The sequence below is a fragment of the Muntiacus reevesi genome, chromosome 2, assembly GCF_963930625.1.
Source record: "Muntiacus reevesi chromosome 2, mMunRee1.1, whole genome shotgun sequence".
In the NCBI taxonomy this organism is placed as follows: Eukaryota; Metazoa; Chordata; class Mammalia; order Artiodactyla; family Cervidae; genus Muntiacus; species Muntiacus reevesi.
Genome location: NC_089250.1, coordinates 186,851,854 through 186,867,914, shown reverse-complemented (window position 1 = coordinate 186,867,914; position 16,061 = coordinate 186,851,854). Strand labels below are relative to the sequence as shown.

At 52.4% G+C, this 16,061-nt stretch overlaps 1 protein-coding gene across 1 annotated transcript; it reads right to left on the bottom strand.

The window, feature by feature from the left end:
- Nucleotides 1-3,720: 3,720 nt before the first annotated feature.
- On the bottom strand, nt 3,721-13,330 carry LITAFD (LITAF domain containing). The gene is made up of 5 exons (XM_065919281.1): nt 13,235-13,330; nt 9,332-9,370; nt 9,119-9,242; nt 4,035-4,176; nt 3,721-3,829 (listed from the first exon to the last, which is right to left on the bottom strand). Exons 1-5 carry the CDS (start codon nt 13,328-13,330, stop codon nt 3,721-3,723), a joined length of 510 nt encoding a protein of 169 aa, XP_065775353.1.
- Between the last annotated feature and the right edge of the window lie 2,731 nt (nt 13,331-16,061).

The window sequence follows — 16,061 nt, the reverse complement described above, 5'->3', positions numbered from 1 at the left end:
GATGCCTCATCTTCATCTTTTCATAAATACATACTTTTATTCCTTGTTTATATTTGGCTGTACCGTGTCTTCGTTGCTGTATGGGCTTTTCTCTAGTTGTAGTGAGTGGGGGGCTACTCTCCAGCTGGGATGTGTGGGCTTCTAGTTGCAATGGCTTCTCTTGTTGCAGAGCATGGGCTCTAGGGTGAGCAAGCTTCTGTATTTGCAGCACGTGAGCTCGGTAGTTGTGGCCCCCAGACTTCAGAGCACAGGCTCAGGAGCGGAGGCAGGCACAAGGGCTTAGCTGCTTCTCGGCACGTGGGGTCTTCCTGGATCAGGGATCCCCTGTGTCTGCTGCATTGGCAGGCGGATTCTTCGCCACTGAACCACCAGGGAAGCCCAGATGCTTCATCTTCTAACCCCGAAAATCTTAAGTCCCAGTGGCTTCCCTGGTGGTCCGCTGGTTAAGACTACGCTCCCTCTGTGGGGCCGGGCGGAGGCACAGGTTCCATTCCTGGTCGGGGAAGTTCCACATGCCTCGAGGTGCGCTCATAAGCACCCATTTGGATGCGTCCCCCCTCCCCGCTTTGGATGTGGAAGCCGGCTTCCCATCTGGCCGCTGGTGCCACGCTCTCCCAGGTTTTCCAGGCCGGGCATCTTGGGGAGAGGGAGCAGAGGGACGGCTGCCAGTGTCTCTGTGGAGGCTGACACCCAGATCCAGAGAAATCCATCCCCCTACTGGCCCTTTCCCTCTGCTAGTGTGACACGCTCCACCAGCGCCATCCCAGCAGGGCCAACCACCTCAAGGCCACGTGGTGGTGCTTCCACGCCAGCTCCCTCGCCTCGTCTCTGCTCTCCACACACGCCGTCCCACCCTCACACCTTTTCTGCCTGTGCAGGAGCCTCGGGCTGGCAGAGCTGAGGCTCCGGCTGCCTGCCTGGACACTGGATCCAGACTGGCCGTCTCTTGGCCTCAGCTTCTGCATCTGCCTTCCCAGACGGTGCTGAGCAGGGCGGAAGCAGCTGCTGCGTCTTGGTGAATAAACCACAGCTCAGTGACCATCCCACCGACTACTCGTCCTCCTCTGCCTCTCAATTCTCCCACTTCTGCCCCTTCTCTAGCAAATTCTTTTTAATTGAAAAGAGGAGGGAGTAATATTTGTTATATTTTGCAAAACTGAAAACATCCCTTTCGGCGGATTCCCTGGCAACCCAGTGTTTAGAATTCTGAGCTCTCAGTACTGGAGGTCCTGGTTCGATCCCTGGTTAGGAAATTAAAAATCTCATAAGCTGTGCTGTGTGGCCAAAAATTAGAATAATAATAATAAAGACAGAGGGGAGATGCCCTATGATACAAATTATTTTTAAAATTTATTTTTAATTGAAGGATAATTGCTTTACAGTATTGTGTTGGCTTCTGCCATCCATCAACATGAATCAGCCCTCAGCACGCACGTATGCACAATGTATATGTTTCCATGCTACGATAGAAATTCTTCTTGAAAAAATGTCCCTTCATTGTGCTGTTCAGCCCATCCCCCACTTGGCCTTGCCCCCTAGGCCAGCAACACGGTACCCAGGAGGGGTCCCGCTCAGAAACCAACTTGGGACCTTTTTACATCCTAAGTATTTGCCAGATTCCTGCATAGCTTCCAGGACAGAAAAGCTGCTTGACTCTCGCCTCGAGGGAATTTAAGGAATTTAAAGGATTAAACCTCTTGTTGGGAAGCGGGCACAGAGATTTGGAAAGACTGGTTCCCTCATCCCAGCTCCCAAAAACCCACCTGTCCCCGCCAGGACCTGGGGTCACCGGGGTCTGGGGAAGTGACAGAGACCCAGGAGCCAGTGATGGGGCTGGAAGGAATTGGCGGAGAGAGAAGGGGGCAGGCAGAGAGTTGCAGAAGAAGCCAGGGAGAGTCTGAACGCTCGGGGGAATGGGCCCTCTTGGTTCTGGCTGGCTGGGGCCCAGGGGAGCAGGAGCCACAAATGGCCTCAAGGGGGCCCCGTGTTAAAAGTCTGGTCCCAGGATGGACCTCCCTGGCGGTCCAATGGTTAAGACTCTGCCTGCTAGTGCAGGGGTCACGGGTTCAATCTCTGGTGCAGAAAGATCCCACCTGCTGCAGAGCCACCAGGCCCGGGGCCACGACTACTGAAGCTCCACCGCAAGGGAGGCCACCACAGGGAGAAAGCCGTGAACCGCGAGGAGGAGCAGCCCCCGCTCCGCCCGACTAGAGAGAGCCGGCACACAGCAACCAAGACCGGACCCAGCCAAACATAAACAAACAAATGAAAATGCAAAAAAGAAGCCTGGTATTGAGGGTGGTGAGTACTAACTGGGCGGTGTCAGAGCCAAAGTTCCTAATTCTTGCCCATGATCATCACGTTTACTCTGCCAGCCACCGGCCACAGGGGAGGACCGGGAAGAGTGGTCAAGGCTTGGGAGCTGCGAGACGCCATCAGGGGCTCTCTCCTCCTTTAAGGAAGAGAGGGGTAGGGGAGCGGGGAGGTTAAGAAATTGCAGGGCAGAGGGCAGGGGCTGAGGGCTCTGGGATGAGAGGAGGTGATGCAGAGAGGTGGCCGTGCCAGACACAGCCACTAGGGGCACCTGAGGGGGTGGGAAGAGGAGTGATTTGGAGATCTGATGAGTTTGGGGGGCCTTTGGGCATCCAGCGAGGGCTGTGGGGAACAGGAGGTGAGAACGGGAAACCTCAGGAGCGGCTTGAGTAGGGAACGGGCTCAAGACAGGACCCCGCGGGGGAAGCAGGCCAGCAGGGTGTGCTGAGAGGATGCGCAAGACGTGGCCAGAGCATCACTGCTGGACAGGGGAGGCGGCAGGGAGGGCCCGGGCTGCCGAGGGGCCAGGCAGGTCGGGAAGTCAAAGTCGCTCAGTCGTGTCCCCATGGACTATACAGTCCATGGAATTCTCCAGGCCGGAATACTGGAGTGGGTAGCCTTTCCCTTCTCCAGGGGATCTTCCCAACCCAGGGATCCAACCCAGGTCTCCCACATTGCAGGTGGATTCTTTACCAGCTGAGCCACAAGGGAAGCCCAAGAATACTGGAGTGAGTAGCCGTCCCCTTCTCTAGCGGAGCTTCCCAAGCCAGTTATCGAACCCAGGTCTCCCACATTGTAAACGGATAGTTTACCGCTGAGCCACAAGGGAAGCCCTGACCCCCAAGGGTACCCAGGCAGGTAGGGAAGAGGGCAAAGTGCCCGAAGGATGCAGGATTTAGCTGCCGGAGCTCACAGGCTCTCTGCCAGCATGAAGGGCAGGTGCGGTCCTGCAGATTCTCTGGCTGGAGTTGCAGAGACGTTGTCACAAAGATGATGAAGCTTGACTGATGGAAGAAGTGTTAGTCGCTCAGTCGTGTCCGACTCTTCGCGACCCCATGGAGGGGAGCCCTAACCAGGCTTCTCTGTCCATGTAATGCTCCAGGCAAGAATCGTGGAGTGGATCGCCATTCCCTTCTCCAGGGGAATCTTCCCAACCCAGGGATCGAGCCCAGGTGTCCCACATTTGCAGGCAGATTCTTAACCATCTGAGCCAGCAGAGAAGTCTGATGGGCAAGAGTCGGGAAGGAAAGAAGAGGGTGGAGCCTGAGAAGGGAGGGCCAGTAGGCACGCCATCGGTCAGCCCCTCAGTGCTCAGTCAGCCTGGGCACCTCCTGTGTGCCAGCGCTTTCCCGGCCTCCCCCTGCAGACAGACGCGGGCAGACAGCAGTCACCTAATCAGCATTTATTTCACAGGCGTTTGTAGAGGAAGAGCTCCTGCAGACACACGGGGCACGTGTGCCTCACGTCCATCAAGCTGTCCACGCAGAAGGGGATGAGGCAGCAGCCCAAGAGACACCTGCAGCCTCGGAAGCAGCGAGGACTCACAGGGGGCCAAGCCAAGCCTGCGAGCCCCCCACCCCATCCCTGGGGTTGCCCGGCCGGCAAGGTGGGCTAGGAAACCACCCCTCCCTCCGCGCCCCATGCTAGCCCCCCGCCCCAACCCAGCAGGCTCCCGGCACGGATGCCCAGGGCCCGGCTGGAGGCGAGGGGGGACCACTCACCCGGCCATGAAGATGCCGGTGCACATGAGCCAGGTGAGCACGCCCGGGACCGGCGTGGTCACGGTGATGATCCGGTTCATGCAGTATGGACACGTGAACTGTACCGGATTTGGGGACAGCAGCCTCGGCACCCTGAACAGTTCTTGGGGAAGGGGGAGGGGAGGGACCTGTCAGACCCCACGCCCCACCCCCGTTCCCCTCCTCCTGTGTCCACCACAGGGGGCCCATCCCCCACCTGCAGGTTCTCCAGGCCATCCCGATGGGCCCAGCTTCCCCCTTGCACCACCCCCTACCCACCAGCCTCCAGGGCTTGGGGGCTTCGCTCAGTTAAGACTTCCAGGCCTTAATAGCAAATGAAGCAACAGACAAAGGATTAATCTCAAAAATATACAAGGAACTCCTGAAGCTCAATTCCAGAAAAATAAATGACCCAATGAAAACATGGGCCAAAGAACTAAACAGACATTTCTCCAAAGACATACAGATGGCTAACAAACACATGAAAAGATGCTCAACATCACTCATTATCAGAGAAATGCAAATCAAAACCACAGTGAGGTACCATTACACGCCAGTCAGGATGGCTGCTATCCAAAAGTCTACAAGCAATAAATGCTGGAGAGGGTGTGGAGAAAAGGGAACCCTCTAACACTGTTGGTGGGAATGCAAACTAGTACAGCCGCTATGGAGAACAGTGTGGAGATTTCTTAAAAAACTGGAAATAGAACTGCCATATGACCCAGCAATCCCACTCTTGGGCATACACACCGAGGAAACCAGATCTGAAAGAGACACGTGCACCCCAATGTTCATCGCAGCACTGTTTATAATAGCCAGGACATGGAAGCAGCCTAGATGCCCATCAGCAGATGAATGGATAAGGAAGCTGTGGTACATATACACCATGGAATATTACTCAGCCATTAAAAAGAATTCATTTGAATCAGTTCTAATGAGATGGATGAAACTGGAGCCCATTATACAGAGTGAGGTGAGCCAGAAAGATAAAGACCATTACAGTATACTAACACATATATACGGAATTTAGAAAGATGGTAATGATAACCCTATATGCAAAACAGAAAAAGAGACACAGATGTACAGAACAGACTTTTGGACTCTGTGGGAGAAGGCGAGGGTGGGATATTTCGAGAGAACAGCATGTATATTATCTATGGTGAAACAGATCACCGGCCCAGGTGGGATGCATGAGACAGGTGCTCGGGCCTGGTGGGCTGGGAGGGCCCAGGGGAATCGGGGCGGGGGGGGGGGGGGGGGAAGGTGGGAGCGGGGATCGGGATGAGGAATACATGTGTCTCCGTGGCTGATTCATGTCAATGTATGACAAAACCCACTGCAATGTTGTGAAGTAATTAGCCTCCAACTAATAAAAATAATTGAAAATAAAAAATTAAAAAAAAAAAGACTTCCAGGCCTCCCACCCCCAAGGACTAGGGAATTTAGGGGCGTCTCTGTGTTTGAACCGAGTCCCTTCAGCCCTGTGAGTTCTCACCCATATATTCCCCTTTGGGTGCATTCACTTAAGTTAGCCAGTATCTGCTTCTGACGCTGCAATTGTTCTTAGTTTGTTGTACATTGTTCTAAGTTCAATTGTGCTTCTGATTCTGCAAGCTCTAAGTGGGGGGAGGGATAAATTGGGAGATGGGGCTTGACATATACACTCTACTCTGTATAAAATAGATAATTAATAGGGACCTACGGTACAGCACAGGCACTCGATTCAAATACTCTGTGATGGTTTATACGGGAAGAGAATCTAAAAAAAAGGCTGTACGTATAACTAACTGATTCACTTCGTTGTACTCCTGAAACTAAATCATTGTAAAGCAACTCTGCGTGCGGGCAGAAAACAATGATCACGATAAAGCATGCCTGCATACTCAGTCACTCAGTCGCGTCCGACTCTTTGGGACCCCACGGACTGTAGCCCACCAGGCTCCTCTGTCCATGCAAGACTTGGCAAGAATACTGGAGTGGGTCGCCATGCCCTCCTCCAGGGGATCTTCCCGACCCAGGGGTCGAACCTGTGTCTGTTACTTGGCAGGCAGGTTCTTTACCGTGAGGACTACCTGGGAAGCTGCCTCAAAAAGCAACTATATCCAGTTTATTTTAAAAAAGCAACAACTCTAAGTGACACCCTTGGGGAAGCAGTAGCTTCCCCCAAACAAAGCTTCCCCCAAACAACAACCCCCCCAAACTCTTCCTTTTGGTATTTTTGCCTCTTCTTACCCAGGCACAGCATTTTTTTGTGGTGGGGGTTCCAGAAAAAAAAGTTGATCTGTTTTTAGCTTTTTTAAACACAACAACCATTTCTACAATCTTGGGTGTGTACAGGTGAAGTCTTTGGTAGTGGCTGAATATTTTGTTAAGCAAATAGGATTCCAGGGAGTTTTCACGCTGTAGACGGAAGGCTTCACGTCTAGTCTGGGTGGACTGTTGAGTTGTGAGGAGGCGCCTGTGACCCTTACAGACTTTAGGTTCCCGAGGGGCTGAGGGGAGGGGGTGCTGGGGTTTGGAGAGCTGAGCTCTAATGTGGGGGTGCCACCCCCACCCCTAGTTTGGCAGGAAACCAAGGGAAAGAACTACGTTTGGCTAGACGGGGGTGACCCCGGTTTAAAGCTCTCTCTTCCCCCACTGGACTTGATGGCCCAGCCCAGCAGCTCTCAAGGTTTTTCTTTACTTAAAAATCCCTCCCCCACCCCCAGATTTCCCTGGTGGTCCAGTAGTGGGGACTCCACGCCCCCATTGCCAGGGGCACAGGTTCAATCCTTGGTCAGGGAACTAAGATCCCACAAGTCACCATGCAATGCAGCCAAAAAAATAAATAAATAAACCTCCCCAAAGACCAGACCCTACAAGCTTGAGTGGGTGGGTGAGTGGGGTCTGAATTCCTCTCCTCTTTGGTTTCAAGAGCAATGGATTCACAGAGTCGAGAACAGGGCTTCTTTTCATAGACCTTTCCTGAGCACCTACTGTGTCCCAGCCCCCTCCACCCATGACTGCATGTTAGAGAGAAGGGCTCCAGGCTGTGGGCAGCGTGGGGGTCACAGCTGGGGGGAGGGGTGATCACACCGCTCTGGGAGCAGGACGCCGGGCTTCCCAGAGCAGGTGCTGTTCGGACAGATTTGGCGAGTGGTCAGGGCAGTGCGGAGTGTGAGATGGGGAAAGCCTGCAGAAGGAGGCGTGGAGGGGGCGATGGGGGGACAGCGGGAGCACTCACCTTGGTAAACAGACATCGGGGGAGGAGGCAGAGGCCCTCCAAGTTCTGGAGGCGAAGGAGAATAAGGAGGAGGCCCTTGGAGGAGAAAAGAAGGAAAAACACCCTTAGACCCTTGGAAGGCTGGCTGAGTGCCAGGTGCTGAGCTGAAAACTTGGCTGGTCTGAGGCAGGGACCCATTTTACAGGAGAGAAAGCTGAGGCTTGGCGGGATGGATCAAGTTGCCAGAGGTATTTCAGCCAGCAGATGGAAGAGCTTGGATTTGAACCCAGGCATTTCTGACCCCACTGTGCTCTGGGTGTCCTAGGATGCAAAGCTCTTCTTGGAGGCAATGTCAGGGACTTGAGGCTGCAGAAATTATGCAGACCCCATAATCTATCCTTCTCTTTCTTTCCTTCTTTTTGTAATCCCTGGAGAAGGAAATGGCAACCCACTCCAGTATTCTTGCCTGGAGAATCCCATGGACAGAGGAGCTTGGCGGGCTACAGTCCATAGGGGGTGCAAAGAGTCAGACACGTCTGAGTGACTAACACTTTCATAATCAGCCTTTATTATATGCCAGACTCTGTGCTGAACACTTCACATGTCTGTCTTTGTTTACTCTCACTGAAACACCAATACGGTAGATTGTGGCATTATTTCAATTTTGCAGATGTGGAAGCTAGGCTCAGAGAGGTTAAGCAGCTTGCCTGAGGTCACCCAGCACAAACGTCAGAGTCAAGGATGGAACTGAAGTCGGCCTGCTTCCTGAGCATGGGATCCTAAGTGCCATGTCCCTTGTCTCTGGTCAGGACAGCTCCAGAAGATGCAGCATCCCATCTGCTGCTTCCAAGAAGAACTGTCTGGGCTCCAGGCTGGCCTCCTTCTTCAGCCTTGTCTCCCACCTGACCACCAGGGGCTCAGCCCCTCGCCTCCCAGGAGTCAGCCCTCAGTCTGCCCCCAGGGCCCTGGGAATCCTCGTCGCACAGGCCCTGGATGCAGGCGTGAGGCTCTTTGGGTGAGGAAATTCTGGGATCCCGGATATCCAGAGGGCGATCTGGAGGGGAGGTGGGGAGCCCCCAAATCTTAACCAGTGTGGGCGATGGGTGGGGACCCTGTGTGTTTTTACTGGAAACCTCTCCAGGGCTTTGCATGGGTAATTGATCCTCTTGGGAAAGGAGTCTCAAGGCTGGAGGGGGGCACCTGGGCCGTCCCCCACCCATGCCTCCTCCCAGAGTGGGGGCAATCGGAGACCAGGAAGCCCCTCCCCACTTCTCACCACTCAGTGTAGGCTCTGTGGGAGCAGTGGTGGTTTCCTGCCCATCTGGTCCCTGCAGCCCTGCCTGGGCTGGAATTTGTACCCATTTTACAGATGCAGAAACTAAAGGTCAGGAATTAAGCCACCTGACCATCAGCTGGAAAGTCCTTCTGAGCTCAAACCCGGTTACTGACTGCCCAACCCTACATTCATCATCTCTTTGAACCCTCCCAAAACCCTTTCTCAGATGAGAAAAGAGGTTTGGGGACTTACCTGAGGCCATGGCAGCGTGGCCAGGACCCTCCTCCCTCCCCTCCCCCCCCCAGGGCATTCCAGGTTGCCTCTGGCCCCTGGGTGGGCTGTGAGTGGAGGGGCACGTCATACCTGATATGCGGGCGTCATCAGTCTATGGATAGTTTGAGGGTACAGGCCATGGGGGCCCCACCTTGCCCCCATCAGGTCTCGTGGTCCCCGGGGGGGTGGGGGGCAGCGTGACTTGTGGGATGAGGACGGCAATCAGACCCAGTTCAGCAAGGTGACCCGTAGCCTCCCTGCCCCTGCCTGGGGCCCCCTGCAGTCAGCGTGTCACCTGAGTGAGGAGACCCTCACCCTGGGCATAGTACCCTCCTGGGGCCCGGGAGGTCTGTTCCAGCGGTGGTGTCTGGGCAGCTTTGGGTTCCAAGCTCGGAGCGGCCTGGTGCTGGCCTCGGGAGGCCCCCATCCTGCAGCCTGGCTGCGGCAGGGGGCGGGAGTGCAGGTCACCCCAGTGCCTCTTGTTGGGCCTGGCTCGGGTGGACCAGCCATTGTGATGTGTGTCCTCACAGTGGCCGGGGTGGGATTGGGGGGCTTTGTCGCCAGTCCCTGCGAGAGGGGGCGGGGTCTCCACGGGCCCAGCCTGAGAAATCTTCAGAGATCAGGTGATGCCCCCTTCCCACGCTGCCGGCCCATCGGAAACTGGCCAGGGTCAGAGGGCAGGGTGGGAGCCTTAAAAATATGAATCCAGGGGACTCCCCCAGTGGTCCAGCGGTTTAGAATCTGCCTTCTAATGCAGGGGACGTGGGTTCAATCCCTGGTCAGGGAACTAAGATCCCACTTGTCGTGGGACTTCTGAGCCCGTGGGCCACAACTAAGACCCAGTGCAGCCAAATAAATAAATATTAAAAAAAAAAAAATATGAATCCAGGGGCTTCCCTGCTGGTCCAGTGGTTAAGAGTCGTGCTTCTACTGCTGGGTGCCAGGTTCGATCTCTGGTTTGGTGGTGCATGGCACGGTCAAAGAAGAAAGAGCTACTTATTCTGTCGTGAGCAATTCATTCATTCACCCCATGGGCACAGAGGTGTAGCTGTGAGGATGTTTACATCTTCCTTAGAAACGCAGGTAGGTGTATGTACACAGTGCACACGTGTATATATACATGTGCTGAGTCACTTCAGTTGTGTCTGACTCTTTGCAACCCCATGGACTGTAGCCTGCCAGGCTCCTCTCTCCATGAAATTCTCCAGGCAAGAATACTGGAGCGGGTTGCCATTTCCTTCTCCAGGGAAAATGCCCAACCCAGGGATGGAACCTGCTTCTCTTGAGTCTCCTGCCTTGGCAGGCGGGTTCTTTACCACTAGCATCACCTGGGAATACACACACACACACACACACACACACACACACACACACACAAATACATATATACACACAGAGACCCAAGTACACACATACACGTGTGTATGAACACAGGCACACAGTTGTGTGGATAAGCACGCAGGTATATATGCGCACACAAACGTGTCAGTCTATATGTCACCTCAGAGTCTAGCTACCTCTCCAGCCTGTTTAGCTGTGAGTTTGGGCAAAACCCTAACTATCTCTAACCCTCCATCCCGCAGTTTCCCCATCTGTAAAATGGGGGTAAGATAGCTACTTCATAGGATTGTTATGGGATCAAATGCTGTAACCCAGTTAACGGATTCGGCGCAGGGAGTAAAGCCAGCAATTTTATTGGGAGATGACTGGTGACAGGAAACAGCTGGAAGAGATGGTCCCGATGGTAGAGGGCAACCACCACGCTGGGGCTGGCTCCCAGCTCCAGCTAGGGTCACAGCCAGGCAGCGCACAGCCGGGGTTAGGTCACGAATGGACGTCTGTTTGCTTGACCTGTAAACTCCACGGCTTCTCATTACGCCCCCAGAATGTCCAAGATAGTCTAAGATAGCCCTGCTTCCATCTGATTGGCAGAAAGCAAAAGTCATGGTGAATGAGAAGGGGCGGGAACAAGTTTTCCCATACAAGAACTGGAAGCGGGTGTTGGTGATATCCAACAGAATGCCCAGGCGGCACAGTGGTAAAGAATCCATCTGCCGAAGCAGGAGAGACATAAGAGACTCAGGTTCGATCTCTGAGTCAGGAAGATCCCCTGGAGAAGAGAATGGCTACTCATTCCAGTCTTCTTGCCTGGAGAACTGCATGGGCAGAGGGGCCTGGCGGGCTACAGTCCCTGGGGTGGCAATTATTTTGGGTGTTACTGAGCAACTGAGCGCACGTACATAACAGAGTTACAGATGAGTGACCCTCTGACCATCAATACTATTTCTAGAAATCCATCCTAAAGATGTGTTGTTGTTGTTTAGTCATGTCTGACTCTCTGTGACCCCAACGGACTGCTAAAGATAGACTAGTGAAAATATCAGGTGAGGTAGGCACCAGGCTATTCAGGGTAGCAACAAAAAGCTAGAAATAACGTAAATGTCCATCCATATAGGGACTCTTCAGCTACCCAAAATAAAGGGTGAGAGGGAAGAGAGAAAGGGAAAAAGAGAAAAAAGAGGAAAATCTTTATATATTACTATGGAGCAACCTCTCCAGGATATCTTGCCCCAAAACAAACAAGAAGATATGTGTTTTTATGTATATATAGTACTCCTTTTTTTTCTTTTTGGTCATTGCCATGTGGCTTGTGGGATCTTGGTTTGCCAACCAGGGATTAAACCAAGACAACAGCAGTGAAGGTGTTGAGTCCTAACCACTAGACCACCAGGGAATTCCCTATATATAGCACTCCTTTCAGTGTAAGCAAACGGAGAGGGAGATAAATAATTTCCAAGAAGAAATTAAAAAAAGATTAAGAACTGAGATGGTTAATGTTGAAAATGGAAGCCGGTTCTCTCTCTCTTGTTCATGAGTTTGACTTCGGAAACATACCATTATTTTTACTAATTAAAAAGGAAGTATATCAAAAAGAAAAAAGCAACACCAAAAAATGGAAAGCAACTGAAAGCTAACAAATGTGATCACGTATCAAGATTTCTTACACACCACGAGGCATGAAGCACAAGCTGTAAAAGAAAAACTTGAAAGACTAGTTCATCAAAGCACCTGCCTCTTAAAAGATACCATCTATAGATACAATAAAAAGGCAAGCTACAGTTCAGGAGAAAATATTTACAGGCCAAAGGACAAGTATACAGAGTATAAAAGAACTCCTTCAACTCAATAACTAAAAAAGCTCACAATATTAAAAGTGGGCAAAAGACCCGACCAGACTTCACAAAAGAAGATACAGAAATGACCAACATACACATTAAAAGATCCTCAGCATCCCTACTCATCTAGGAGATGCAAATTAAAAGGCAGAGTTACCAATGGTTAAAATTTATTTTTTACTTATAAATATGTTGGAGGGAAATGGAGCCTTTTCACTTAGTTATTGATTGATTGATTGATTTTTGGCCGTGCATCATATGGGATCTTAGTTCCCTATCAGGGATTGAACCTGCTCCCCTTGCAGTGGAAACACGGAGTCTTAACCACTGGACCACCAGGGAAGTCCCTCCACTGGTTATTTAAAAACAGACAATCCCGAGTGTTGACAAGCATTCAAGATAACTAGAACCCTCCTACGTTGCTGGTGTGAGTGTAAAATGCTTCAACATTTTGAAAAAAAACAGCAGTTTCTCCTGAAGGCAAACCTCCTCACCCCTGGGACCAGGAATTCCTCTCTGAGGTCTTTATTTATTTATGTTTTTATTTTTTGGTCATGCTGCAAGGCTTGTGTGATCTTAGTTCCCTGACCAGGAATTGAACCCTGTCTCGTCAGCAGTGAAAGTGCAGAGTCCGAACTACTGGACCGCCTCCAGGGAAATCCTTCCACTCCCAGGTTTTTACCCAGGAGAGATAAAAACACATGTTCAAAAAAAATAAAAAGGCCTATATGAGAAAATTCATAGTAACTTGATTCCTAATAGCCAAAAATCTAGAAACAACCAAATATTTGTCAACAGGTGGGTGGATCATCATGTCATGTATATTTATTCCAAGGAATTCTGCACAGCAGTGGAAACAATGAACTATTGGTATACTCAGCAAGATGAATGTGTCTCAAAATATGATTTTGAGCACAAGAATCCCGACTCAGAAGAGTATGTCTCCTGTGAGCCTATATATTTGAAGTTCTGAAACAGGTCAAGCTGTGAGACGCAGTAAAGGTGTAGGTGCCGCCTGCGAAGGCAGAGAATATGGGCATGAAGGTAGCTGTGCCTGGTGTATCAGAGCCACTTACATCACATTAGATGTGTTAATTGTTACAAACTTTATTCAGCCGATGGAGAAAAAGCGCCTTAAGGAAGCCCTTTCCTGATTCCCACAGAGATTTTGTCTTCCTGCGGTCTGGAGAGCGTCTACCAGTTCCACCTCCCCCGCGGGGGGCCCTCTGAACCCCTCTCTCTGCAGCTCTTTTACCGATTCCATGGTTTTCACACCCGAGAGTCTTGAAACAGCCAGCGAGGCGTTCCTGCTCAGTCCTTTCTGCCGCCACGTGCTGATGCGTTTGCCCATTCCCTCTTCTCACTACGTCCCCTGACCCCCCCCCGCCGCCCCCCCCCACCCCCCGCCTTCGGAGCACGTTATATCTCTGTGCGCATTATGGTCTGCGGTTTGATGCCTGCTTTCTGCCCTCTGCATGCCTCAGCTCGCATATAGAGGAGGAGCTGCACAAATACAGACTGACTGTGTGAGTGAATGAATGAGTGATCTGCCCACCCCATTTGGCTTAAAATCCTTCCGATTTTACGACCCAGAGCGCAGGGGGCTTTGCATAGGCTTGAAGTTATACGTCTTGGGATGGAGTTGGGGACTGCCTCCTTCTCTGGGGATTTTGGGGACGATGGTCCCCATAACGCAGGATTGGGACGCTGGTGCATCTGAGCTCAGACACTCTTGAGTGGGAAATGAAGATGCGCCTTGCTCTCGGTCTCCGGTCATCCCAGCCATCGCCACCAGGGGGCAGCACCAGGCTGCGCGAGCCAGCCTCGCTTCCTCTTTCGGGGCTCCAGGGGCGGAGAGGTACCCCGTCCCGCGCAGGGAGGCTGAGGATGCCAAGCCGCCCCTGCCACCGTCCCTTTAGGGCTGGCCGGGTGCCTTCATATTGCCCTGGGGCTGAAGACTCCCGTCCCACCTCGTCCCCCCTCAGGACAAGCTGCAGGAGGGCTTGAGGCCTGCCCCAGGCCACACGGCCCCTTAGACCCCAGTTCCTCCACACCCAGGCCGCGTGAGGCTGGCCTGAGGCCTGGCTGGGCGCCACCTAGGCCTTTTTCCGGAGGATGAGTTCTCTGTGATCAGCCAGCCACTCTGCATCAGCCTAACTGGTTCAGTTTTGACAGCATGTACTTCCTCCTGGGCTTGTCCCATTCCTGTTTAGTTGGCTTGGTCATTGTTGACCCTAAAACTTCAGCTCCATGAGGGCAAGCTCAGGGCTCCTGGAGGAGACCTTTTGTTGTTTTTTGTTTGTTTTTCACCGTTGCATCCCCTACATAAGATCTGGCAGGGAGGAGGAAGAAGACGGTTAAAGCATGGGCTCTGCCTTTCCCAGCTGTGTGACCCAGGGCAGGAGTCTTCACCTCTCTGAGCCTCAGATTCCTCCTCTGTGAAACGGGTGTCAGTTCAGTTCCGTTCAGTCGCTCAGTTGTGTCCGACTCTTTGCAACCCCATGGACTGCAGCACGCCAGACTTCCCTGTCCATTACCAATTCCTAGAGCTTGCTCAAACTCATGTCCATCGAGTCAGTGATGCTATCCAACCAGCTCCTCCTCTGTCATCCCCTTCTCCTCCTGCCTTCAAACTTTCCCAGCATCAGGGTCTTTTCCAAGGAGTCGATTCTTCCCATCAGGTGGCCGAAGGACTGGAGTTTCAGCTTCAGCATCAGTCCTTCCAATGAATATTCAGGACTGATTGCCTTTAGGATTGATGGGTTTGAGCTCCTTGCAGTTCAAGGCACTCTCAAGAGTCTTCTCCAACACCACAGTTCAAAAGCATCAAAAGTAATAATAATAATTACTTATTGCTAAGAGTCTTAGGAGGGCTTCCCATATGGCACAGGTGGTAAAGAGCCTGCCTGCCAATTCAGGAGACATAGGAGATGTGGGTTCGATCCCTGGGTCAGAAAGATCCTCTAGAGGAGGGCATAGTAACCCACTCCAGTATTCTTGCTAGAGAATCCCATGGACAGAGGAGCCTTGCCGGCTACAGTCCGTGGGATTGCATAGAGTTGGACACGACTAAAGTGACTTAGCATGCACACAAGGGTCTTAAGAAGATTCAAGGAGACAGTTTTACCTTGCTGGTTGACCCAGCAAGGGTCAGCATGGATAAAGATCCATGCCTACCTTCTATTCCATTACTTTGGCCACCTGATGTGAAGAGTTGATTCATTGGAAAAGACCCTGATGCTGGGAAAGATTGAAGGCAGAAGGAGAAGGAGACAACAGAGGCTATGATGGTTGGATGGCATCACCGACTCAATGGACATGAGCTTGAGCAAACTCAGGGAGATGGTGAAGGACAGGGAAGCCTGGTGTGCTGCAGTTCATGGGGTCACAAAGAGTCAGACACGACTGAGCGGCTGCACAACAACAATCAGGACAATAATATGTGAAATAAGCAGAGTCCCCAAAGCCAAGGCGGGGGCGGAGCGGTGGACAGGCCGTCCTGGGAATGGAGTGAGCCTGGAGTTCTGGCAGCTGGGACTCCTGGGGGGCCCTGGTCCTCTCCTTATGGTGACCCTCGACACCACCCTCACCCTCTCTACGCCCTGCAGAAAGAAAAACTCTGACAGCCGGGGTTGCTCAAGGGGAAAGGGAGATGGGACGTTTTTTTCCTTCCTGCTCATTGTCTTCCCAGAAGGGCCCAGCTCTTGCAGGGAAGTGATGAGATAAGGAAGAAGGAATCTGGAGGAAGGAGTGGTGACTGTAATTATTGTGCAAGTGATGGAAGCCAGGCTGGGTTCCCAAGGGGCTGGGGGGTGTGGGCAGGGCCGGGGGGCAGCTGGAGAAGCTCTAGTCTAGGGAGGGGTTGTGCTTCGCCCAGTCCTCCTGTCCGTCTCCTCTTGCCCATCAGAGGGGTCATCAGTCAGCAAGGAGAGCCTGGAGCCCTGGGTTATACTGGGATGTCACCTAACGTCTCTGGGCTGCACTTCCAGCCCCTGTCTGCTTTCTCTTCCTCTGTTTATGGTGAGCTGGGGGCGAGGCATGGGAGGTAGACGGGCTGCTGTAGGTGTGAGCTTGCCAAGTCG

Coding starts and splice junctions, on each gene's coding strand:
- LITAFD (XM_065919281.1), bottom strand. CDS start 13,330: ATGGGCAAACGCATCAGCACGTGGCGGCAGAAAGGACTGAGCAGGAAC. Junction 9,371..13,234: donor GTGTGAAAACCATGGAATCG/GTAAAAGAGCTG, acceptor CCCCTCTCGCAG/GGACTGGCGACAAAGCCCCC. Junction 9,243..9,331: donor CCAATCCCACCCCGGCCACT/GTGAGGACACAC, acceptor CCCCTGCCGCAG/CCAGGCTGCAGGATGGGGGC.